This window comes from Charadrius vociferus, unplaced genomic scaffold (genome assembly GCF_000708025.1).
Source record: "Charadrius vociferus isolate BGI_N301 unplaced genomic scaffold, ASM70802v2 scaffold325, whole genome shotgun sequence".
Lineage (NCBI taxonomy): Eukaryota > Metazoa > Chordata > Aves > Charadriiformes > Charadriidae > Charadrius > Charadrius vociferus.
This window is the reverse complement of record NW_009648526.1, coordinates 2,617,438-2,643,617: the sequence shown is the minus strand read 5'-3', so window position 1 is coordinate 2,643,617 and position 26,180 is coordinate 2,617,438. Positions and strand designations below refer to the sequence as shown.

At 38.2% G+C, this 26,180-nt stretch overlaps 2 protein-coding genes across 2 annotated transcripts in view; one reads left to right on the top strand and one right to left on the bottom strand.

Annotated features, from left to right (window-relative positions):
* MNS1 (meiosis-specific nuclear structural 1) overlaps positions 1 to 8,134 on the top strand; it is a 10,970-nt gene extending 2,836 nt beyond the window's left edge. Inside the window, exons 3-10 of the mRNA XM_009885772.1 lie at positions 74 to 201; positions 1,082 to 1,184; positions 2,041 to 2,270; positions 3,012 to 3,228; positions 3,307 to 3,414; positions 4,943 to 5,200; positions 6,094 to 6,219; positions 7,839 to 8,134. Of these exons, the coding sequence (XP_009884074.1) occupies positions 74 to 201; positions 1,082 to 1,184; positions 2,041 to 2,270; positions 3,012 to 3,228; positions 3,307 to 3,414; positions 4,943 to 5,200; positions 6,094 to 6,219; positions 7,839 to 7,937 (1,269 nt within the window). The 3' untranslated portion in view covers positions 7,938 to 8,134. The remainder of the gene's footprint in view (positions 1 to 73; positions 202 to 1,081; positions 1,185 to 2,040; positions 2,271 to 3,011; positions 3,229 to 3,306; positions 3,415 to 4,942; positions 5,201 to 6,093; positions 6,220 to 7,838) is intronic.
* A 1,310-nt stretch (positions 8,135 to 9,444) lies between these two features.
* The window catches only part of TEX9 (testis expressed 9), a 51,419-nt gene continuing 34,683 nt past the window's right edge, over positions 9,445 to 26,180 (bottom strand). The window contains exons 9-14 of the mRNA XM_009885771.1: positions 24,722 to 24,900; positions 20,842 to 20,924; positions 18,333 to 18,506; positions 13,921 to 14,055; positions 13,305 to 13,439; positions 9,445 to 9,522 (exon numbers count right to left, since the gene is read on the bottom strand). Coding sequence (XP_009884073.1) covers positions 9,445 to 9,522; positions 13,305 to 13,439; positions 13,921 to 14,055; positions 18,333 to 18,506; positions 20,842 to 20,924; positions 24,722 to 24,900 — 784 coding nt within the window. The remainder of the gene's footprint in view (positions 9,523 to 13,304; positions 13,440 to 13,920; positions 14,056 to 18,332; positions 18,507 to 20,841; positions 20,925 to 24,721; positions 24,901 to 26,180) is intronic.

Here is a 26,180-nt window from a genome sequence, read left to right as displayed (position 1 = left end):
GGTGTGCCCGCGGCCGAGTGCGTGGGCAGGAGCGGGCAGCAGAGCGCCGCGGGGAACGGTTCGTTCTGATCAGGCAGAAGAGGAGAAAAAGGAGAGAGCGCTGCAGCTGGAGCGAGAGGACGGGCTGGCGGCCGAGCTGGCCAGGCTGAGCCGCGAAAAGCTGAAAGACGAAAAGATGAGGCAACAAGTAAGAGAGAACAGGTAACGCTCCACAGACCTCACTGCTTTATTTAATTGCTTGTTACTGTAAACCAATCCCAGCTCTGGAAAGTGTATCTATAAAAGTATTCGGTCACTTGTCTACCTCCTGCTCATTCTTTATTTTTCTGGATCGCCTTTTGGATAGAACCTTAGATGCAGTAGGATTGTAGCACAAAGTGTTTTCAAGCAATAGAGAGGAAGTTTTAACGTGCTAAAATCAGATGTGCAACTTATTTTTTAGAACAGGCTTTAACTTTCTTAATTTGTGCAGCAGAGAAGATTATAGCTGGAAAAAACAGGAGGAGGTAGATCTTGAGAAGTGCTTTGGGCGAAGGCTGTGATCAGAGGGGACCGGGGTCGGAAAAGAGTGTGGGAGGCAGTTGCGAGAGGTGAGGGAGGGCAGGACAGCGCGAAAGCCGAGAGGGGACAGACTTTGTGAGAGCAGAAGCGGAAATCAATCTCGCCTGGAACAAAAAGTTATTTTAAGATCAAGGTATGATAAAAAGTTATTTTTAAGCAAATTTTGTCAAGAAGAGAAAAACATTCATCCACAAAATTCCCATTTTGAATATGTGCTTATATATATCTGTACACTTATACGTATCTATAAGCGAATGGGTTTATATATGTATATGTGCATTTCTATAGTTAGATGTAAGGTATGCAAAATTATTGATAGCATATGTACAAATATAGATAACTCTTGTTTTAAAACAGGTTTTGTCTTCTTTTTCTACTCTTTAACTAGAGCAATATTTTTAATCTAAAATTGGGGTTTTTCCTGAAAAATATTTTGGAAACTTCAATTTTTTCCCTTAGGTACTCACTTCCTTGTAATAGGATAAATTTCTCTTTTTTTTTTTTTTTTTTTTTCCCCCAGTCTTGAACTTCGAGAGTTAGAAAAAAAGCTAAAATCCGCTTACATGAATAAAGAGCGAGCTGCACAGATCGCTGAAAAGGAAGCTATACAGTATGAGAAAATGGTAATTAGCTTCACAGCGTACCCCAGCACCTGAGTGCTGTAACTCTTTGTATAGATTGTGCTGAAAACTTTTCTTTTGAAGCTGGCCTTTTTGTCTAAAGTATTGTTACATTTAGGCACTTGGTGTTTCTTGAAAATATGTCTTGTGTTATGAAGGGCTAATTAGCCAGCAATAACCGGCCATGAGAAGAAGGCTTACTTTGCCATTGCAACAAAGTGGTAGTGAATTAAGTTGTATGAGTGGATATAGTTTTTATTTTACCGGTTCTGTAATATTTATCCAAGTTCAAATTACAATACACTTTGTACCTATTGTGCTTATCATGGTGAATCCTTACTTCAGAAGCAGATTGTTGAAAACGTGGTTACTAGTATTAAACATATATCCGAGTAACTTCAGAAAGAATTGTGGACTTTTATTTATGATTAGAATAGTATCGGTGATCAGGCAGATGATTATGTTAACCTCTTATACAACATTCAGTTTATGAAAATTGCTGTAAAGTAAACGTGTTTATTGAGGATGTTCTACATAGTTAAACCACATTCCAGTCATCAGCCCGCAGGAGCTAGTTTTGCTCACGCTGAATGTTCCACTGTGTCTGCATTCAATATGTAGGTTCCTTCTGGTCGTGTTAGTTCTCCTCAAGTTGTTTAGATATTGAGAGTTCTCTTCAAGGGCTCTACTTGCTGAGTTAAGCTATTAAGCCCGTTAAGGCACTATATTAATGAGTGAGGTGTAAAACATTCCATTTTGGTAATGCAGTATACAATTCCTTTTATACTGTGTGTTTTTTCACTACAAGTTGTATTATTTGGAATAAAAAGGAATCTTGCATTGCTTTTTCCCCCTATAGAAACGTGAGGCCGAAATAGCCAAAAAGATGAAGGAAGAGTACGAAAGGGTAATAAAAGAAGAAAATTCTGCAGAACTGAGGCGAAACAAGGAGAAAATAATGTATCAGCAAGAACTGGAGAAACAGCTTGAGGAGCAAGAGAGGAAGAAGCAGGATGCGTATGAAGAGTTTCTAAGAGAGAAACTCATGATTGATGAAATTGTAAGAAAGATCTATGAGGAAGACCAAATGTTAGTTACTTTTGATTTTTGTTATTTATTAATTTAAAACAAAACAACTTGTATAATTCTGCATAGAAAACAAATTTATATGCACTTATTTTATAAACTAAGGCCCATTTTCATTTTCCCTGTGCACGTTTCAGTAACAAGAGACTGATTTGCATGGATTTTGCTGTTTAAACCATCAGAATGTTCTCGTCATTCCAGTCAGTCTCGTGTCCTTGTTACCCAGTTAGGAAATGCAGCTTATTTCAGGGAGTGCTTCCGCTGGGCCCCTGGTGCTGGACATGCCTGCCTTTCACAGGTTTCTGCCGCGCCTCGTGCCCCTGCCTCTTCGTGAGACGTGTTGTCTGCCTGTCTTATGGACAGGGATGGGAAGGAGGTTCTGAGGGCAGGGTGGTTGTGTGTGTGGGGAGGGTTTTAGAAGAAATCAAACGTTTAGGAGATTCTGGTGCTACTGGGCTACTGGGCTTCCTTCTCTTCTTTCTGTTTCAATGGAGCGTGTAGCAGCGAGTATCTACGTGTACAGCCTGTCCTGAAGAAAGGGGTTAGACATGAGATTCCCTTTTGGGGGCAATTCATTAGTACGTATTTTCAATTTAGGCACCTATTTTCTAGCTGAATGGGTAAGGAGAGTCATTTAGATCTTAGTCTCTGGAATACATTGTTAATGATGAGCATATAGTCTGTTTAATGTTACTCTGCAGTATGTTACATGACGATTTAAATGGTTTTTTCCATCTTCTACAGGGAAAAACAACTGAAGTTAGATAAAATGAGAGCAACTCAGACATATATTGAGGAATTTAAAAAAGAACAAGCTATCTGGAGGAGAAGGAAACGGGAAGAGATGGAAGAAGAAAACAGGAAAATTTTGGAGTTTGCCAACATTCAGCGGCAAAGAGAAGAAGAACGGATGGCTAAAGTTCGAGACACTGAGGAGAAAAAACAAAGGGTTCAAAGCATGGTATCAAAAATTGAACAATTCTATGATTCTATTGTACGTTCTCGTCTTTCGCTTAGAAATCCTTCCTTCTTGTCATAGATTGCCCAAAATCTGGAAAGAGAACAACAGAAGCGTGAAGAACTGGAACAAATCCGCCAAGAGCTGTATCTGGAAGAGCAGGTGGAGACAGAAAGGAAGAAGGAGATGGTAAGTGGTGGCAGGTAGTTGAAGTAGCACCTTTGGGTGGGGATTATTTCCTTGTCCCTGGGCTTCTGCAGATACATATCATATGGGTATTTTGGCATTTATCAGATACTCGTTTTTTCATCTGTCGTACGTCTGTTATGTGTACCTGCGCATAAGCAGTTAAGGGAAAAATGCAAGCAGAAAGGAGTATTGCAACTGTGCGGTAATTCACGCAGAACATTCAGGTTAGCGGAGCTGGTCTGGATGAAACTTTTACAAAACAAAAACAGTAGAGTATATGCAGGAAACCATATACTTTATGAAGCATTTGTAGCTATGGGTAAATTACTCTATTAAACAGACCAGATAGGAAAATTTAAAGAGAAAATAAAACCATTTGGAATCACTGATCTAGAAAATAAGTAATAACGGGTATGCAGGGGCAGCATTTTTCATAGTCCTTCCTCTGTCCCTTCACTTCTCCTGATGTCTTTGTGATGGAGCAGCGCTCCTTCAGCTTTTGGAAAGTGTCACTGGAGTTGTGATGCTGAAAGAACAGTTGGTGAGAGTATATCCCACATACAATTCCTTCTGCAGCTGAGGATGCTCTTCAGAGGCCAACTAACTTCTGCTGCTACTACTACTAGTTTCCACTACCCTTCCTCTAACAATGCTGGCAGGGTTGTTCATGGACTGGGTTGGGATGGGGTTCTTTTTTCACACTTCGGCTTTGTGATGTCTACTGTGTTCTTCATGACTTTGGGATGGTTTTGAGGGCCTTCCTTGAGCCCGTTTTGGTCTGTGAGCTGTCTCAAAGCAAAAAACTTAATTCTGACAAGGGTTTAGGTGTATTAAATAAATTTGAATTGTTTTAAATTCTGTTCTGGCTTAAAGTGGCTATTTCCAATATTATTTCCTAAATGCTGTTAGATGAGCAGTTTGTATATTTAACTTAGTTTTTGGAGGGAAAATTCTGTCCTTTGAGTTGCCTTTGCTGTCCCTAATATATTTATGTTTTAATTTCAACCAGGAAGACAACTGAAGGTTTTAAATACCGTTATTGTCCTCTCTATGTCTTTATCTCCTGAAGGAGAATGCCAGTAACTTTCAAGTTCAGGTTTAAGCAGGTTAATTAAGTGCTTGCTTTTTGAATATCCATTTCCTTTTTCCTATGTGCCTGCCCACATTCCGGCTTTTCTTGCTATGGGTGACAAACAAAACGTGACAAAGGCTGAGATACAGAATATTGTTCTTTTTAGAGAGTTGTTCAGGAGCGCTGGCTTGCTGATTCACTTCATGCTAGTGGGGGGGAAAAAAAAGTCATCTCCTTTTGTTTTGGACTTAATTCTGAGAATCTTGAGACACTTGCCAAACTGGTAAATACTGGAGAGCACTGTAAGATTGGAGTGTTTGCTCCAGTTATTTATGCTAGAAGGTAACAGCTACAGTAAATTGATCCCAAGATAAATGGGGCAGGCTGGCTGATGAGGATCAAACTTTTCCGAAGTATGTTCAGTGATAAGAGCGTTTTATTGAATTTCCTTTATAGGCAGAAATTGAAAAGAGAATAAGGCAACGCCTAGATTTAAAGCAAACATATGAAGAGCAATTGGCTTTAAAGAAGGTAGTGCAACAAGCTATGCAAGAAGAGGAAGATGCCTTCAGACAACAGATGTTGGCCAAGTTTGCAGAGGATGATCGCATTGAGCAGATGAATGCTCAGAAACGCAGAATGAAACAGCTTGAACACAAAAGGGCTGTGGAAAAACTTATTGAAGACCGTCACAAACAGTTTATTGCTGATAAAGTAAGAGTTCTCACTTTCGCCTTTGGTTTGAGCCAAAGCGTTTCAATATGAGAATACTTCCGCTGCCCTAAGTGACAAGGTTACTGTGACAAGGTTAGGGGAGTTGCAGAGAAACGTGCCGGGGGGAAGCAGGCCTTGGTTCTGGTTTGCTGACAAGAAAAAAGTCTTTTTAGAGCCAACTTTTTTTGTAGCTCAGGAGGTTAGAGTCAGCAACATCCCTAAACCCCGGTCTGCCTGATGTGCTCTGCGAATCTCCCTTCAAGAGCCGTGGGATCAGCGACAACTCTTGTCCAGTTGAGCGTCCTGGATCAGCAGCACTGATTATGATGTCTGAGAAGGGGAAGTCCCAGCCTTCATTTTAGATTAAGTTTCTCCAATTACGATCCAAGGAATCAAAGGTGTAAAACGAAAACAAGTCATGGAATCCTATACTGTAGGTTTTTGACCCATTTATAGGGTATAAATCAGATGTGTAATGTGAATTGTAATTTCTAGGCATCACCAAGAGAACACATGCCTGTTTCTCCTTTTCCTGGGTTAAACAGTAGGGCAGGAACAGCCGAACTTGTCTGAGAGCCAAGACGGAACCAGAACTTCACTTAACCACCTTTAAAAGGGCTTCTGGTATGAGACTGAACACCTGCCTAGCAGACTAGCCCCAGGTCTTGCCATTCAGTCTTCTCCTTTGTCTGACATTTGTTTCTAGTTCCCAAACACGTAAGGTTTAAGCAGTGCTTTGTGTCTTTTTACATACACTTCTCCATACTTCTCAAATGAATGTCCTGTGACCAGGAGTTAAGTGGAAGTTCAAAATTTACTCTCTGGTGGATCTTGGTGGAAACAAATGTTCACAGAGCTGAAACTGGACAGTTACAGAAACTTGTTTATTGTAGGAGCGTGAACTTGAAGAAAGACAGTTAGAGGAGAAAAGACAAGAAAACATCCGTGCAATTGTTGAAGAAGAGAGACAGAAACTGCTGAAAGAGCATGCGTCTAAATTACTGGGTTATCTTCCTCGAGTAAGTGAATTGTATTTTAAATGCTTTAAATGTTTGTCCTGTAAATCAGTTTTCTCTTGGGTAGCTTAAGGTGAAGTTGCAGAACTGTGTAAATTCATGGAGTCAGCAGATGTCCTTATTGTGTCAGCTCTCCTGTGCTCGCCTTCTTTTTTCTTTTTTTTCTTTCTGAGTTGGGAAGCAGTTCACAAAAATACTTTTCCTGTATGAGGGGCTTTGGGCTCTGCTGCAATATTGATGTAAGTACAGAACCTGCTGAAAGCTTCCGCAGCGCTTTGCGCATCCAGTTTTTGGGATATGGAATGTAAATTCTAAAGCAGGGCTTTTCTAGCTACAAAGGGCTCCGTCATATCTTAAACCCCGTGTCCACCAAATTTCTCAGTTGGGGTTTTGGGAGCCATTTCTTACAGTGTTGGCTGTCTTCTAAGTCTTCTGTTGCCATGGAAACAAGGCCTCATCTCTGCTGCAGTGCAATAAACTGCAGTGCTTACAGAAGCATTTTGAAGCTCACTCTGTTCATCCCGGTGTTTTTAAAAGTTAAAAAGATGGAAGCAGTTACTGTAACAGGAATAAACTACAATTTATTTTATATTATGCGTCATAATCAGAAAGATCGCCTGATGGTACAGAAATGAATGGAGAGGTGCTTTAGGGTTGTACAGATGCATTTACAGTAGGGAGGGAATTATCCAACTATTTAAAGAAATTCTTTTTCTGCAATACTGGAAAACATTGCAAATGTAGCAGAGTATCATTTTTATTCAAATATTTACATGCTAATTTGCTGCGCAAATTTGTAAAATACGGAGTGAGTTATTTTCTAATGTACATTTAATGAAAGTATAACTCAAACTGGCAATATTCTGATACAGTTTTCTGGTTTGAATTTACTGTTGTAGAAAGTCTTGGCTATTTCAGAGTGTCCAAGGCTCACACCTATTCCATGCTGTTGATGTTCTACCTTGATGTTTTCTTTTTCAACTCTGTATCTGAATCGCGTGCTAAAATTGAAATGTCCTACCTAATTCTAAAGTCTCCAAGATAAATGCAATTTGTAATTTTTTTTTTTATAAATGCTGTAAGGTATGTTCTGTGGGTCCTACACATATTTAGCCCTAAAATTAATTTAGAAGTAGTTAGAGATTGATTTCTGAGTCCCCCTGCTTCCCTTCCCCAAAATATAGTTTCTGAGCAAATTGTTCAGTATCAGTTGATTTCCAAAATCAGTTCAGGACAAGGGAAGGTAAAGTCAGAGCCCCGCTCCAGCTGGTGCCTCTTTGCTGTGCAATTGCTCGATTTTTACTAAACCCACACCTGTGCTGTGCTGACTATAATCACTTGTATTAGAAAGAGAAGGCAGGTAAATGTTGTCTTTTGTATAGTGCTGATGTTGGAATCTTTATGGGGTTCCTGTCATCATCTGTGTGAAGAACAAAAGCACCAATTTGAAACTCCTCCGTTGAAGTTTTGTGATGGTCTTCAGGGCCCTTTGTTTTAAAGGTAACCCTGGTACCATGGATACAAGCTATTTACATTCACCTTCACGGAACATTTCAGAGAGCCATAATAATCACTCTACTTTGTTTTACCTTCTGATTTGTGTTTCTTTCCCCTTATTGCAGGGGATTATCAAAGACGAAGATGATATTAACATGCTTGGAGAGGAATTTCGATTGGCTTATCAGAAGAGAAGAGGCAATGCCTTTTCAGAAGAGAGCTGAAACTTCCCCCATCTCATCTCCTGGTTTGCCACTAGGTGTCATCTGACTTCTAATGAAAATTTCCACTTGCTGTTAACAGTGAGGAACTCCTTTTTGGTATCATAAAAGGTCTCCATTTTAAGACTGGAGTTCTAAACTGATGAGCAGCTGGTTTTATCGAAGTGTATGTTGTACTTGCATTTTCCATCAATAAACTGCTATGGATTTCTCAATTATTGTCAGTTGGTGATGCAGCAATGGTAAAATGTTTTTTCCAGCAACTCTGCAGAAACCTAAGCTAGTATAAATTCACATGTGCATTTCAGGGTGGACTAGAAGATTCTCTTAATGCACTATTTCTGCTTCTAATGCTCTGGCACTACACTATTAAAATACTAACTTAAATGTAGTTTGTCTCATCTCAAAGGGTAGGTCTGAGTTACTTGTTTCACTGTTAGTTCATGTTACTTTGCTAGTAGGATCTAAGCAGAGAAATCTGAGGTCGGAATCACCATCTATACCTACCTTTCACTGTATAAACTTACTATTTATGTGCCGTGTTCCTATTCAGTTTCTCCAAGGGAGGAGTCCAGTGAAAGAGCTGGGGTTTGACCAAGGTTCAGGCAAGCAGCACAGGCTTTTACTGCTCCTGTTCATTACTGTACACATGATCTGCTCAGCCCATCTACGCTTGAACTTCTACCTAGTTGTTGATTATAATGATGACGTAACAAAATCTTTAGGGATGTAATGCTTGTAGAGCACCTGTAAATATGGAGCCCTCCCTCCTGACTGTATCCAAAGCAGCAGCTGATGGCCAGGAAAAGATTTTAATATTTTCACTTTGACTAAATAAAGTAGTAATTTTAAACAATACAACTGTATCAGATTATGGAGTCTCTCTGGATAGTGAGGGGCAAGTCTCGTGGATGTTTTTGCCAGCCAAGGGCGTCGGATGCAATAGCTAAAACAAGTATGAACATTTCTGTGAAAGAGCTGTTGGTGCTTAAATTAGATGCCAGACCAACTAGTGTTGCAGGGAGATCTGTTACAGAGAACAGAGAAGGCCAATTTTCCAACCACGTGTTTTAAAAAGGACATGACATTTTCCGCTCAACTCTACCACTGGTTCATTTATTTCCGTTGCAACAAGGAATTTTCTGAGACTAACCCCTGGCTTCTTTGGACTGAATATTACCTTAGATAAGGTATAGTTTTAAATGCTAGAACACAGCAAACTGATAACAAAGTTCACTTGTTGGATTATTCCTTGCATGGTCTGTGCTTCTTTGCTCGTTACAGAAGGGACGGTTTGGCCTGAAACTTCTACAGAAGTTTGTTATTTCCTATGGTATCACAACACAAGCCATCAGGCTTATAAAAGTTAAACAACTTAAGCAAAATCAACAAAATCAATTTGCTGGGATATACAATTATTAACTATTATTATTAACAAGCATTCATATGTAGTGCCAAAATAATGTACCATCTGACTTGTATTTCAAACAGGAGTTTTCTTTTTATGGAATCAGTAATTTCCCCACTCAAGAGCTTTCATGAATTCCTCTTCAGTAAAAGAAAGCATCTTAGCAGCTTCAATGTGCATCTTAAGAAAAGAAAAGAAAGAAAAAAAAATTAGGAGCAGAAGGTAAAATAATGCAAATGAACAATGTAAAATCCTGTACAACTGGGATAGCTGAAAGGGGCTTCCACTCTGTCATTCTGCTTTTTCATACTATGGTTCTGATGGATGTTCACCTGTGTAAGCTGAAGCTGCTATTCATATTTTTCTGCAAAAACTTAGTGTAGGGATAATGTGATAAATTTATGCTAAACACTGCAACTTCAGCTCTAGTAAAACAGGACCAAAAGCTTTCTTAATTCCTTATATTGCTTTAAAAATAGCTCCATTTTAATGAGGCATGGAAATTACTGAAAATCTGACAACTCTTGTGACCTCTGAAGAACAGGTTTATGAAAACTGGTATACATTCTTTCAAGTTGATCAATGTACAGCTTTAAAGCTATTACAAATCAAATACATCATTAAGATGCCTCTAATATGTGTGATTTAATGTTAAATGAGGATTTTAACAAAATAATATAATGCCATTAAAAATTAACCATCGGCATGGAATAAAGAGTAACTGTACTACACCTTAACCTACACTAGTAGCTGTGTTGCCATGTGTCACACTGTATATCTACGGTCCATTATGGCACATATATACACACACGCACCCCTTACATGTGTACATATTTGCATGTTTAAAAATCATACAGTAGTCTAATTTGTATTTCCACTCCATAGGATATAGCACATTACTTTAAATGGAACACTGAAAGGAACAAATAGAACTTTTTAATGAATAACAAGGCTATTTTCAAGTAACGCAGCTGCTTTTACTTTTATTACCAAATTGTCAGTGTGTTTGCAGAAAACTACCATCATCAAAAACAGTGGTGCCACACATCCTCATCCCCGCACTGGGGTATTACCTCTTTACCTGTCAACCTTCCAAGTGAAAAGGAATGTGTCCCAGCTAAATAGTTTTTACTGCAAATTTTAATAAAATGCTTCTTTTGAAGAACAGGAAACAATTCATGTCTACAAGGAGTCTGTTGTGTTTGGGTTTTTTAATATATAGACCTATTGTCAGTTCAAAAGGACAACAAAGCATATTGGAGTCCCCACAGGCTGTGTAATACCCTCCAGCTTTGTAAAGTTCACACTAACTTCCCTTAATCCCTTTTAGAACTAAGATTTTCTATTAAATTCTCTCTCAAGGCAAGCAGAGAATAGTCTGAAGAGACCAACTGAACACCAGCAACTACTGCTGCCAGCCCCAATTCATCCTACTACTGATATTTAATACCTTTGGGGGATTTTTCTCCTCTATCAATCTTCACGTGGTAGCATACCCTCACCTTCAGGCCAGCTGTGCCTGCTGCGTGCATCTGAATCTGCCACACAAATACTACACAAATGGCCCAAATTGGGTTTTCCTCATTCACTCAACAAAAGGATTGCGTGAAGCAGACAAGAAGTTCTTCAGGTGATTATGCACACTGAGCACCTATGAGTTTCAGCTGCCCTTCCCCTGGGCCATCTGCCAGAAGCTCTAAAAGGCAGAGTTAGCACCTTCTCTTGCAGGTTCCTCCAGTCATAGGCTGTCCTGAAAGGAGAACTAGCAGCATCCTTCTGTGAGTAAATAACATTTTTGATACAAAAAGGTGAGTAGCTTCATCTACTATCTGCAGTTCTGATACAGTATTGCTAATTTTTCTAAACTAAGCTTCACAAAACTTCATTAAATATATCTGAGACTATGGTTTTGGTTCACAGCCAAACAGAAATACTGCTCTTTGACACCAGTTTCAGTGAATTTGTGTTCCAGAGAAGAATGAGCTACCTCATATATAGAGTGTATGTTGAGTGAATACTGTATTTTTTTCTCGAAGAGCTAGAAAGACCAGCCAAAGGCCAAGCTAGCGCTACTTCTGTTAGATGAATCCGCAAGACCTCCTCTGCATGCTGTTACTGCCAGAACAATCCTCTTCCCCTGGAAATGCACAAGCAGCCCCAGTTCCTCTTCCTCCAATTATCTGTCCTCCTTTATCCTGTGTTGGAGAGGTATTCCAAATCCCAGGGTGTATTTCCATATTGCAATTCCCAGTTCTTAGGATAAGTATGCGTATTTTGTTACATGAAGTTGCCACTTCGTACAGAACTATTCTGCGTCTGGCGGGGCTCAACAGCTTCAAGAGTGTTTAGAAAATGTCTGGTGATCACTGCAGCACTCAAAGGGCCAATTAAATGTTCTCTTTCCTTATCTCAAAGCCTGGCCCTTTTAAGGTGCTTCTGCTCAACAAGTCACCGTACAGTGCTTGCTTTACCTCTCTTACAGCTTTGGTTTGAAAGTGCAAAAAGTGCATTAACTCCATCCCGAAATGAATCACATCAGATTCACCAGAGTAAGCAACTAGAGGTGAACTGCTCTGTGATGTTAAGATCCTATCTAGGCAATCGTGAAGCCCGTAGCTCGGCATATGTCTGGTGCAGCCTCAGAAGCAAAACAGAGAAAAATGATAGCAGGTGACCCCGAGTATTTGCAAAGTGAATGGTGTGATGGAACTAAGACCTAAATGCACCAGTACATGGAAAATTGTTTGATTTGGGCAACATCTCTTAGAATACCGTTCTCTCATTTGCTTTCATGTAAACTCACAGGTTCTTTCAATGTGTACCATCAAAGCTCATTTGACAGGTCTATGCTGAAAATATATTTTGAGAAATGTAAGGTATTTACCCACTCTGCAGGTTTGTCTTTCCAAGTCCCTTCTTTTTAGGATATCAGTATAGCTTTATGAAGTATGATGGTTAAATACATTTTTAGCTGTATTTTATCTGAAGTATTAATCCACTTTCACTCCACCACCTTTCTAGGAAAGCTGTATCACCAACTGTTCAGCATGAGTTCTCAGCAAGCATCTACTACCTATCCCCTACTCAATTTCAGCTTCAGCTGCTGAAGAAACTGAAAGGCAGTAGCCCCTGCCCTGCCCAGAGGGAGAGTAATGGAGGGAGATAAGAAATCAAGGTAGAATCAAACAACTTTCAAAATAAGGCCAGCTGCAAGTGCGGTGTGGATAGGAACACCCATGCAGCCATGCAGTTGTTACTATATTCTGTGTCATTCAGAATATGTGTGATATTCCAGGAATTACAAAAGGATGGAGATCAGCTCCCTTCCTTTGATCCAGTAAATTCACAGCTAGAATAATCATTCCCTCTTTTTTTTTTTTTTTTTTTCTTCCCTTTTTTGTCTGACACACAAAGAAATCTGCACCTGGGCAGAACTTTACATGTAGAGAACACCTCGGAACATAAATAAAGAGACACCATATTAACAGAGAAGGACACGCTTTGAGAACCCAGGAAGAACGTAGGTCTCAGCTTGCTCCTGAGAGGGCATGCTGTTACAGCTGCTGGTACGACAAGTAATACACTGCGGGGAAAAAAGTAAAAGAACATCTCACATGCTAAAATGGATTCTACTGACACAGCACCAAAGGGAGTTGCTGTTATTACCTGAACAGTATTTGTTCTTGAACAAATAGATACTCTCGGCCCTAAAGCCTGTCAGTAGCAGGCCTTCACCGTGACAGGCTATGTTCCATGTTAGGAATGGAGTCAATTCAAAAGAAGATCAGCTTTTGCTATAAAGTAAAATGTTTGCAATATGCACTAATAAAAGTGAGGCTGCTGCTCCCTTGCACTGAAGCTCCCCAGTCTTGGGGCTCTGGTTTACATGATGAGCTTACTTGCCAACAGACACATTTAGCTAGAGGTTGTTAACTGCAATGTACCAATACTCTGGTCCTTACCTTTTGTCTCTTTAAAATATCAATTAACTTTAACTGCTTTTTAAAGCCTGTCATTAGCTCTCCTTTTTGTTTCTGCAGTTTCTTGTTTTCTGTTTTTAATTCTTCAATTGTTTTGAGTTCTTGGTTAGCTACATCCTACCACGGGAAGAAAAGGAGAAATGCGTGAGAGTGGTGCTTTAACCAGAGTAACCTGGCATTACGTAACAAAATGACAAACAGTAGCCACACACGACGTTTCTGAAAAGAAGTGGGATTAATCAAAATATTCCCACATCAAAATTTAAAAATAGAAAAGAAAAATTCAAAAGGCAACAGCTGCGGTTTGCCTGTGTGTGTATTAGGTGTGTATGTGTACTTCCCCCTTTTTCTAAACACATCCAATTTTCACACAAATGGGGAAAATCAGAAAGGTTCTAACTTTTTTCCGTATATTTCTTCCCCCTGCCTAGTAGCATAATCCACGATAATTTATCAAGCCCTTTGGTGAGTTGCTCTAAGTTAATTTTGGGACTGTCTGTAAGATACACACCACTTCCCAAGCTGATCAAGCCTTTTGTCTCATTCTAGCATGACTGAGTGATTACAGGCTGGAACTTGTTTTCCAAAGCCATCGTACCTTGTTACTTTGCTTCAGTTTATTCAGCTCCACTTTATACCTTTCCGCTTCTTCCAGGGCCCTGTTTAAGCGAACCTCTGTTGCACTCTGACTGGTTGTGGCCTGCTTTTGTACACGCTTCAGAGTCTCCAGTTCCTATTTAAGAAGCAAAGGATAAAACCAAAAATTGTCAATAATGGTATTTTAGCAAATCCCATACAGACAACACATTTACAGCAGGTCTCACCCTTGAAAACTGAAAAGTCTGTGGACTTCGTTGGCCTTTAGATAGAATCTGTCTCAAAGACTATTAATTCCACCATTAAAACATCCCCTTCTCCTTTGAAATCTTGAAAAGGGATCTTTCTCATCTTTGTTTTAAACTCCTCTTAGAATAATTGTGGATCTGATCATGACAGACCACAGGACTGAATGAAAAACCTTGTACGCTCAGTCAGAAAAAGAGAAAAAAAAATGTCGGTATGCTCACTCTGTGGCAGATTTTGGAACAGTGGCTCGGTTTCCCAGCTGCTTCTTCCCACCTGTTCCTTTTACCTCTTTTCCCCAGCGATTACTACATGCAATTACCAACAAAATGTTAAAACAGCCTACTGAAGATGGCCGAGGATAGTAACTATTTCATCTAGCAGAAAATAGCTCATCAAGTGTTTATAGCAACAATCAAACCAGTTCCCTCTTATCTCTGATGATAGTATTTCATAGTGCTGTGAGCAGGGAAATGAGAAAAAGACACCAAGATGAGGAACAGAATAATGAGATTAAAGATCAGGGAATATAGATAAAAGACAAAGTAGAAGAAATAAACAATTCTGGCAGAAAGAGCACATCTTGTCATTTGTGAAAAAGAAACAGACTTTTTTAAAAGACTATCAAATTTTTACGGCACAGAAAGATTCTTTTAACCAAATCAGGGTAGACAGGGGGCTTGCTGTCCACTTTTTACCCTTAGACTGCCTTATTTCTGAGCAACTGTTCTATTTTCTCAATTCCACACCAACTCTTGTGGTGGTTATTTCTAATTTCCACATCACTTATCCAGGAAAAATATACTAATTGATAAGTGTATGCAGCAAAGACATTAAGGTGAAGTTAAGACTGGAACAGGTATTTCTGTGAAGCTTTGAATCTTCTCCAAAACGGATGAGGAAAACAGGAGAGTAAGAGGCATCTCATTAATGCTCCAAAATTCTATTGGTGAATCTGCCCCCTCCAACATTTTTATTTCATTGCTAACCTGTCCATCTGATTAATTAAAAAAAGATGGGTAAAAGCTCAGCTAGTGGGAAGCACAGCCCCTCCCTGGAACATGTGCACATGGATCATCAGAAAAGGCAAATTTGTTTGCTGGAAACCGCCCCCCGTGTTTCCACAGAAAACAAGCTCCACAGCACACAGACCTCTTTGTCTTGTATCAAGATGATGGAACTGTGAATAGGGTCAGCTGAATCTTTTGTGATACGTATTTTATTCTGCACTAATATGAAAAGCTTTGGAATACAGTCTTTCAAGCATTTAATGACCAAAAAAAAAAAATCAGCATGCAATGCAAATAATGTATCAGCTAATGATATAATTTAATGAAATAATTCTAGTAATTTTTTCAGGGCTTTTTGACATTTACTGTCATACATCATACCTTAGCAAGGATGTTTTTGCAAGTCATCCAGTGAGGGTATATTGTTAAATATATTCAACTCCAAGTTTTTCATCTTAAAAATGCCTGAAATGAGTATTTTATTTTGTAAGTGGGCAAGGTTTCTGTCGGTTCTCAGTACTTTAAGTAAAACCTGGATTCACTTTCTCATATAATGTCTCTCCAAGAGGGGAAAAAAATACTATGTTTTAAAACTACATCCCCTTTTGATCTCTGGATTTTCTCCACTGTGCTGGCATGGCTGAGGCACTTGAATATCAGTAGGGGGTGTGATACCAGAGAGCTCAGCTATGAGTAACCCTCCCAGCAAGCTTTCTTGCCCCCCCAGTAGCAAGCATTCACAGCCCCTTCATCATTAGAAAACTCAGCAACACCTGTCCACCTCCAAAAACATTTGAGAGATGATGTTTGCTTAACATCAAGCCCTTCATCAAGGCAAATCATAAAATCCCTCCACAAAGCCTTAACAGGGATAAGAGCACAACTGTGGTGCTTCCCTGACCTTTATTCAATGTTTGAGCTAGACTGAATAACAAGTGAGAGAGAACATGGAGGAAGGAATGTTCTTGTAGACAGCTGGTGGAAAAGGACAGGAGTGGTGATATCATTTATTTATATCAGCTAGATGGAAAAAAAGAAGAGTGCTGGAAAAAAGAGAATAGAAGTTTTGGGGAGTATTAGCATTCAACTGCTGCCTGAGGCAGGTGAGTGTTCCAGCAGAAATGTTCACAGACACCAAACACCAAAAGAATGAAATGTAAAAATAACAAATTAACTACCATGTTTCAGGTCAATTGTGAAAACTAGCTGAGAATCTTTACCTAGGCATGTACAAAAAAGTAGCTGGGCTATTAATGAAATTGTGTAAATTGTTGAAAATCTAAGGAAGCTTGGGAAGGCATGTATTGCAACTTAAGTCTTGTATCATTTATGTTGCAACAGAAAGCACAACAAAAGCAATAAAACCCCAAAAATCAGAGGTTACATTTGTACCATCTCAACTATACAGAAAACTTTCTCTAGATTGAAAGTATGTCTTGAGAGTTTAGTAGCACAGCAGTACAAATTCAGGCCTTTTTCACAGGAAATTTTTTAAAATGTATGTCTAGAATTAATTTACAACTACATTAATTACATCATGTTGAATAATACTTCATACCTAAAGAATAAAACAGTTTTCAGATTGCTAAGTCCATAGGAGACTTATGCAATTACTGAAAAATTATTTTTAATTGTGTCTTTTTGGCAGTTAGTTAATTTTTTATATAAAAAAAAAATATTTAAAATAACTTCTGAATTAGCAGAGAACCATTCATTACATTTTCCTGCCTTTTTTGCCTTCTCAGGATTTTAAAGGACTACCACTATTTGTCATGATCATGTCTGATCAGTAGCCTTGAGAAAATCTAGCAAACAAAACCTATTAAGAATAATGGAAGCAACTGGGGATAGTAGATCCAGAGCAAAGACAAGTGAGGAAAGTGACCATATTTTGGATAGGGTAGCTGTAGAGCAGAAGTGAATGAACTTTTCATCACAAGAGAGATTTCCTATATACCGGGATAAACTTTCTGTGACTATGTACAAGAACCAGCAAAGACTGTCTAAGGAAGTTATGGAAATTGCCATCACAGAAAGCTTTAAGTACAGGTTAAACTTATGTCCAGGATGGTTTGGACATAATCTATCCTGTCCTGGTTTAACAGAATGGACTTTGTAAGTCTCTTAGCCCTATTTACTGTGAGCTGATGAGCAGCATGAGTACTACTATTAAATATTTTTCCTGACAGAATCAACAATCAGGGTTCTTATTTAAGGGAACTTAAAACTTCCGAGTATCTGCAGAAAAAGAACACACAAACTTAGAACATTTTTGTTTTAAAATGCCAAAACTACAGAATGTGAAGATGAAAGTATGACTATACAAATACATAGCATGATTTAATGGAAGCATAATGAGACTTTGTTAGGCTGAGTTGTGTTCTGTTTTCCCTGAATTTTTAAGTGAAACGTTCTCCTGGTTATATTACATGTACTACACGATACTATATGTATTACACGATTTTGAAGTCAACCTCTCTAGCTCTGAGTAATTAAAGAAAAACACATGCTGCTTTTAGATTAAGTTCACAACAAAGCAAGCTGTGTATGCAGGCCATCTGCCACAACCAGGCACGTACACAATTTTGTGTATGTGGCCTACAGCAGGAGCTGGGTTGATTTTGATTCATCCAAATTGGAGCGGCTGGTTTTCAGTCTTTTTTCAAGAACAAAGACACATCCTTTCCTCTACCTCCAGAAGATACTAATATAAGCTGCAGGTGTTTTTTTTTATAAAATGTTCACCAGGTTCTACAGTTTGCAGTAAAACTCCTATAACCAGAAGTAATTTTTAATAATTCCAATTAAAACCAGAAAAATAAAATTTGTCTGTATTCTTCTAGATTCCTTTGTGAATTTGACTGCAGTTTCTGAAAAGGTTGGTTTGTCTCTTGTGGGTCTTTTACACAGGAGTTTAATTTTAAAATACAGAAATATATGATTGTAGAAGCAGAAGAAAAGCAATTAGCAAAATATATTATTTCTTCCTTTAAAAAGGTGATTAGAGCATTAAAAAATATAACTTGTAAAACTATTATCAGAGATTGAAATGCTAATGGGATCACTGGATACGAATTTATCAAACTAGAGTACAGAGGGTGATTTGATGCATTTTTTTTCCCTTTCGTGAGATAAGTGAGACTAATATCTGCAATACCTTTTCTAGCGCTATGACCTCTTGTTGTAACCCTTCGCTTTTTTTGTTTGCTTCTTGTGACAACATTTTGTACTTTTCCATCTGAGAACGCTGCATACTGATCGTTCGTTGCATTCTGGTGTTTTCTTCTTCCACACCTTTAAGCCGAGATTTTAAATTCTGATTTTCATCATCCTATTTGACAGTAATTAACAAAAAACCCCAACTAAATTATTTCAAGGAAGCAGTAGGATAATGCAATAGCAATGTTTTGGAAATAAAATGTAGTAAAAATATACATATTGTAGATATAGAGATAACGATTTTTAAAAATTATGTTATTTTTAAATGTTTAGATCCTTCGTGATGGGTTTCACAACAATTTCAAGAAAGGAAAGAACGAAGACAAACTAAGAAAACAAACGACCAATTTGCCAGGACAACACTTCAAAAAACAGTAACACTTTAATTTTTTTAATATTCTGCAGTCTTTTACTTGGAACTCTCTTGTAGCAGTATGTAAAACATTTAATTTCCCATAGATATTTTGTGACATTTTTGTGAGAATAGCTAAATGCATGCATTAGGAAAAATTCTGGGAAAAAGAAGAGAATATAATTACTGATAAATCAATCCATTACGTTTTAGAAGCTTATCTGGTTTTGACTTAAAAGCAAGCTCTAATGATCAGGATACATCAAGTATTCAAATTCAAGATTCTCTTAACATCAAGTGAATCCTGTATTAGCTTCATGACCTACTGGCAATTACATCCCACATTAAGCATTATAATTTCAAGGCATTTTTCTTTTATAACCTTTTACACATTGTAAGTGAATATTAATGTAGGTTATTTCAGAGATACATTATGCCCTTCATTTCTTTAAGGAAAAGATATCAAAGCATATTCAGAAATGGAGTTTCTATGAAAACAAGTCTTTCTCTCCTGTCCTCTCAGCCCCTAGGAATACATGCTTCTCACCTGGGAAATATATGTGCTTTACCCTAAGTTTCATGTGACCACACACCCCTCAGAAACCCCCACTTCTTTATATTTAAAACAGATTTCCCGCTTCCTTATAATAATTGGACTGTGAATTGGAGCAAAATCCAGAATCTATCTCAAGGTTTTGCCAATATGAAATTTTTGTGACCTTCTGAATGTCATAAAGTTATTTTCACACTAGAGAAACTAGTAGCCAAAATAATACATTTACATACAGAGTGCTATGGGAGCAGGACAAGAATAGGTATGAGGTTGTCTTCTGTCATCTGCCATAGTAACTGAATTCTGTAGTACTTTTGGCATGGAATGATGAAGTTCAATAGCTACTGACAAAATTATGTTTGATTTGAAAATGTCTTTAAAATCTAATGTAACAACTTTCTTCCGATCACAGCATAAAAGTATTGAAATGCAGCAGCATCTGTATTGATAAAAATGAAATAAAGTACAGATCTAAAATATCAAAATCTAATTCCTTCTAAAGATTTTCTCCAGGTACCCATCTCAAAAAACTTATTTAATATCGTCCTGCTCCTTAACTCTAAATTAAAAGCTTGAGAGAAAACATATAGGTGGCTTGCCATATGTTCTGAATGTCATCATCACATTTGGGACTGGGGAATAGGCGGAAAAAAGCGTTCTGAAGTTAAGAGACCACAAGTAAGAATAACCTAATTGTGTAAAACAGAAAGTTAGTTCAAAACCTTGCTTGATTACAACTGCATGAAAAAGAGGTGATCCCTCTGGCAGACAGACACAAACTACTTACAGTTTGAGACGTTTGAGCATCTCCTGAAAACGTATTGCCACACAGTGCAGATCATAAAACTCACTTGTAGTACGCTCTAACAGTAAAATATCCATGTAGCTTCACAATGCCTTAACTTTAGTCTGATCTGCCCAAATAGGTAGTTCCAAATACAGTCCTCTGCGGTGTAATCTTGAGAACAGTGAAAGACTAATTTCTGTTTTGATTACAATATTCCACTTAAAGTAGATCACAGATCAGCTGTTTCCACACTTTCTTCCACCAAGGATGCCCAAAGCACCTGACTCAATTTCTCATTTTTTTTATTTCTCATTCTGCCTTAAACATCCCTCTCCCCCCATCACCCAGTTCTGGGCACCACTCGTCTTCGCTCTGTAGACCAAAACCTGTATCTGACTGCTACTGTGTCCTCCCTTTTCTCAGGCTCTGGAAATGCCCTCCTTGCCAGCAGTGATGGCTAGGGCACTCAGCAGCACCACAGTGTCCCTAGCAGCCAGGGCACGTCGGGGCACGTCCTCATTCCCAGTGGTTCTTTCCTGCCTCAAATTCTTTTTCATTAAGTATATTTCGCAAGCTTTTAGCCCAAGGTCCCATTTATACAGAAACTACTATCCTTGACTCTAAATTCTTAGCAAATTTTAAAAAACAGGCCCTTAGTTCTTAATACTTGAAAAGGAAAGGTTGAGGGAATTCTGTTACTATTTGCTAAAGGAGAAGCCACTCCATTTCTACAGATACGAAAACTCAGCTCTTACCTTTTTCCTGCATTCACGCATTACACTATCCAGCTCTTCCTGCATAACACGTAGCTTTGCCTTAAGAAATCTGATTTGAGCTTCTGTGAACATAAAAAGTTACATTTAATATCCACAAGTACTCATTATTCAATGCAGAAAAGAAGCAAGATGGATGTAAGACCTCACTTTCAGCTTCTTGATTTTAAAAACACACCACATTGTTTGTAATTATTAAAGAGAAATAGGCAAATAAAAACTCAGATTTCTAAATAAATGTTGCAAATTTCTCTGTCTTAGGTGAAGCTTTGTATAGATTTTTCCTTTTAATGACTGCACTCAACATCTTTAAAATGTAAAAGACTCATAATTCTCAAAATTGAAACATATTGGATACTTTTGTAGAATATATGTCTACATTGCAATAAATTTGTAGGTCCAATTTGTGTAAAACACCCAGAGTAGTTTTAAACTGCTCACAAGAAGGAATTAAATTTAGACTGCAAAACAGTCCTAATAGGTAAATACCCCTCCCACACAGTAGTCTATGCTTTTTTAAAGTACAGTGCTAACATTATTCAATTAATAGTTTAAAGTTAAATCAATTTTATCAGATGATTTTTCCAAATGAAGTACTTTCTTGCTCTTAGACAGCTAAGAAATGTACTACTGTCATGAAAAAACAAGCTGTGTATGAACAGTATGATCTTTTACTCCCTACTCCCCACCATTTCTCCAGATCGTTCACAAGGAACTCTCCCTTAACTTCCACAGGCACAAAGCATGGAAACAGTATGAGGATCAGCTGAGCAACCTAGGAATAACCATTATTCATAGTAGGTACAAGGGGAAAAGAAAAAAGAGGAGGAGGAGCATCTGGAGCTGAATGTAAGGGATGGGTGTGTACACGTGTTCACTTGCTGTAATAGGATTTTTTTTAATTTCACCCACCTTTCCTTATCAACTGTCAACTGTGGCTTAAGTTGAAATTCTGCAGAGGCCAATACTAAGTAGGATTTAGGAAAACACTATGAAAATATAAGATACAGACTGACTTTTTTCCTCCTGTTACATGCATGTGAGCTTCTGGTAACTGGTGGCTATCCTGAGACAGACACCATAATGAACCATCAAGTTTAATATTCTTTCATGTACTTCTATACTATTGTTTGATTTTTTTCATAAAACATACTGTAGTCTGGCATTCACAATATCCTGTGGCAACGAGTTGGCTAATTTAATTATGCATTATGTGAAAGAAAAACACTTCGTATAGCTTGCTTTAAATCCAATTTAATGTGGCATTTACTAGTGTTTGCATTACAAAAATACAGCTGTCCCTTTACCATTACTATTTTCATTACAAAAATCTTTCATATCGCCCTCAGTTGTTTTGTTTTCAAATTGAAGATTCAAATTCAAGATGTTCCACACTTCTAATTGCTACTATATACTCTGTCCTGTACCTAAGCCATGACACTTTCCTAGTTCTACAGCCTGATTTTGAGATGGGGTGTGTCTCATCCCCAAGATGGGGTAGCATCAATTACATAATGGCATCATGATAACAGTACAGTGTGTTGTTTTCTGTTATCTTCTGAAGAATTTCTAACAATCGATTTGCCTTTTCCACTATGAACAAGCAATAAGTTTATGCTTTTGGAGACATCTTCATTGGTAATAACTAAACAAAGTCCTACTCAGAAGTAGGTGTAATTGTCGTTGTTTTTTCTATAAGCATTACTTTGCACTCTTTAATGCTGAACATAAACCTCCATTCTATCACCTCACTCGGTACTATGAGATTCTTCTACAATACCTCAATGTCAGCTTTAACTAAAATCGTTGTTTCAAATACATTTTTTTTACCAGCTATTATTCCTTTTTCCCAAATTATTCTCCTGTATATTGAACAATGTAAGCTCTGTGACAGATCGCTCCAAGACTACATCACTACTTGGAAAAACTGGTTGTTTTTTTCTAACATGTTGTTTCCTCTTTTACTCAGTTACTAGTACGCAGACAACTTCTCTTCAGTCTTAGATAGCTCTGTGTCATTAAGAGCACTTAGTAATAAACCTCGTTGAAAATCCAAGAGCACAACTAGAACCAGATCAGCCTTGGGAGGCAGCTCTGATCCAAAATTAGTTTGAGTTCTCAGAAGAGGTGAAGATAATTAAACAATTAGCTTCCTAATTGGTCAATTTTAATCACCTGATGAGACTGATAAGGGGGAGGGGTATCACTTAATAGGATGGTCCTAAGTTATAAAGCAAACAACAGTTTAGGGAATGGTAACAAGGAAAGGATATCTGAGGGATTCTTGATACCCTACAAGAAAGAATAGGTGTCTTGAACTCCTGAGATAATCTGAAGATTAACACGAAGTGAGACAACACGTTCAGGTATTTTGTTTATATGTGTGGGGATATATTAGATAAAAATAGAGCTACATGTTCAGCCTTCTACATGTCTGTGTGTTTATATCATTGCTTGTTACTGCAGAGTTGAGTTATAACCCACAAAAAAAGCCCCTGAGAAAAATAATGTAAGCAACTGTGTTGGCAGAAAAATGACTACCTAGTTCCAGGAAAAGTGCTGCAAGAAGCTCAGGGAAAGGACAATGCTATGGAACCTTATCAGCACGTGGGCTTAAAAACTCTAACACAGGCACATAAGCCTAAAGAATCCCTTACGAGGAGATTCCCACTAAGGGATCAGCCCACTCTGTAACAGGGCCTATTTAGGATCTACATCTACTTTCTTGTGAAAACTCTAACTGTTCTGTGAGTTTGATGCTGCTAGCCTGCTCTGCAATTTAGCATATTAAGGAGGCATTCGGAGTGTTCTAAATAGTCAATATTAAATTTAAAACCAAAAAGCAATCCAGAGTACTTTCATTTCATTTCACTTCATCATTAAAGTTACAGAAACAATTCTCCATACTCAAATACATGCCCTTGGTCCACAAGACCTGATTACTAAATACCAGTAATAACTCTTCTTGAGGTAGTCAGCCTTGAATTTGCTGTAAGCTTCGAATGCAGTCCAAAGCAACTTCTTTTTAGTTCAGGAACAAGAACTATAAAAAATGTATCTGAGGATCTGTTTTGGGAGACTTATTACCAGAAGACTTGCACAGAATTACATGAGGCTAGAAATCAAGCTATTTTTGTGTTGGCATGTTTGTTGACAGCAAGTTGTTAGATTAAAAGAAGTGTTTTGAGGCATTTCGTAGTACTGCAGTGAATCTGACTCCATGATTGCTTTAGCATTTTAAGAAACTGGACAAACCCACTTTCATCACACCAGAACCAAAAAGACAGATGGGCGTCATGCCTTTAGCCTCACTGGCAAATGTTGCAATCCCCTTTCCTACTCTATTTCTAGGACAAACATAAACACACCATTTGGAGTGGGAAAGTATCTGGAGGATTCTTGTTCAAGCACTGTAGTCAAAACACTACTTCATTTAAGCTACTTACTAAGATCCACAGCATTGATCTGAGGAAAGGCTTTTTGCTCTAAAGGCAGAATCTGTGCGCAGGACTGAAGACCATCTTTTTTGGAAGTGGAAACTTAGCATCATGTATTTCTATTTCCCCAGTGAATTGAATCAAATGTTATGCACGTATTCAACATATGTAACCATCCAAATGTCTTCCTATAAGGTGGACATCAAGATAAAAATTCACTTTTTCCCATGACTACTCATACGTGACCTGATCTTCCTCTAGGACTACATGAAGGAAAACCTTCTTCTCCTTTTCCCTTTAACTTAAGGGCTTTAGAGCTTTCCCTGTAACTAATACAGAAACTCTTACTTTTTCCCCCCAGGTGAACCAATTTCTAACAGTCAGGAAGTAAGAATAAAAGTACTTAGCCATGGGAGGAAACCTACCTGCTCCAATTTCATTTCCAACACTTGGAATAATATCATCATCTAGACAATCTGGCAAGTCTCCTTTCTCTAGTTTTTCTTCAATTTTGCATATTGTTTTTGCTAAAGAAAAATCTATGCAATCTTCCAGTATCGCAACATCATCAGCACTTTGTACTTCCGGGCTTCCTATTTTTGAACTAAAAAAAAGCAAACCCTAGATTTCAAATTTGTAATTAAGAAAAATGTACAAAAATATAGCGTATTTGCTATTTTTAAGAGTATACAGAGTTATTTAGCTAGTGCAACTTCATTGCTTACATTCGTATGAAAGATGCATTGATAGCAATTGCTCATTTTCTTTATGGAGGATACGATATCTTTTACTGTATTCTATATAAACAGTTACAGGATTTTACGTATTATAAGTAGGAGGCAGAGAAAAAGTATCATTTTCTACTGAGAAGATTTTGGTGTGGTCTTCTCATCCAACAACTTCATAATGAAATCGGAGTAAAAGAAAGTAACAGAGGAATGTTCTCTTGGCTTTAGTTACTATACTCTGCCTTAAATTCTGCTATTTCCCTTACCAGGCACGTTAACTTCTAGAACTCTGTCCTCTGCAGCTGTACTCCTACCTTACCACAATCTCTGTATCTTTATGCCTGGCCTAGGAAACATCATTGATCCTAGAAGTTGCACACCAAAGTTTTCATGAAACCAAAACATAAGGTATGGGACACATCTGCTACATAGGGTATCTCCTCAGCTTTCTTTTCTAAAAAGATGACATTAGTTCCCACAGGATCTGAAGCTCCTAAGTTCTTATTCCAATATATCCTCATCCCAATGCAACCTCCAAACTCCTTCGAGCTGTTAACTTTCTCCCTCAACTTTGGGTTCACCCTGCAGGTCCTTTATGTGCACAATTGCACTTCTAAATGTCATTATGTGGTGCCAGCATGACAACTTCCCCTGAACTGCCCAAGGGAGTCCAAAGGGTCCACAACTGACTACCAAGTCCTGAAAGACAGCCTCAGCCTGTGTCAGTTCCATATTCTGCCACCTTGAAGACAATTTTCATCCTATTTTGTATTTTTCTGTATCTTGCGGCAGTTTTTATTTGCTCCCAGGATTTTATGCATTTCTCTACTCTTTTTTTTTTGTCCAGATCTCCGTTTCTTGCTTTTACAACCTTGAATTTGCTATCTACAGAGCTGAAGCTTTTCAGCTTGAAAACCCTGAAAGCTGTGGTACTATTATTGACTCGTCTTGTGAGTCCAAGATTCACCAAAACCGGGGAGACCCTCAAGGGCCTCATGTTTCCAATCACAAGTCTGATCACAGATCAGTCAGCACCACTTAAGTGTGCTCTCTCAGGTTGCCTCAGATGATATATTTCCCAGGTGTATGCTCGTTAGCCATCCTTTCACTGAAGGAGTTAACAGAGTTTAACTGTCAGACTTGAGAAGTGCTTCAG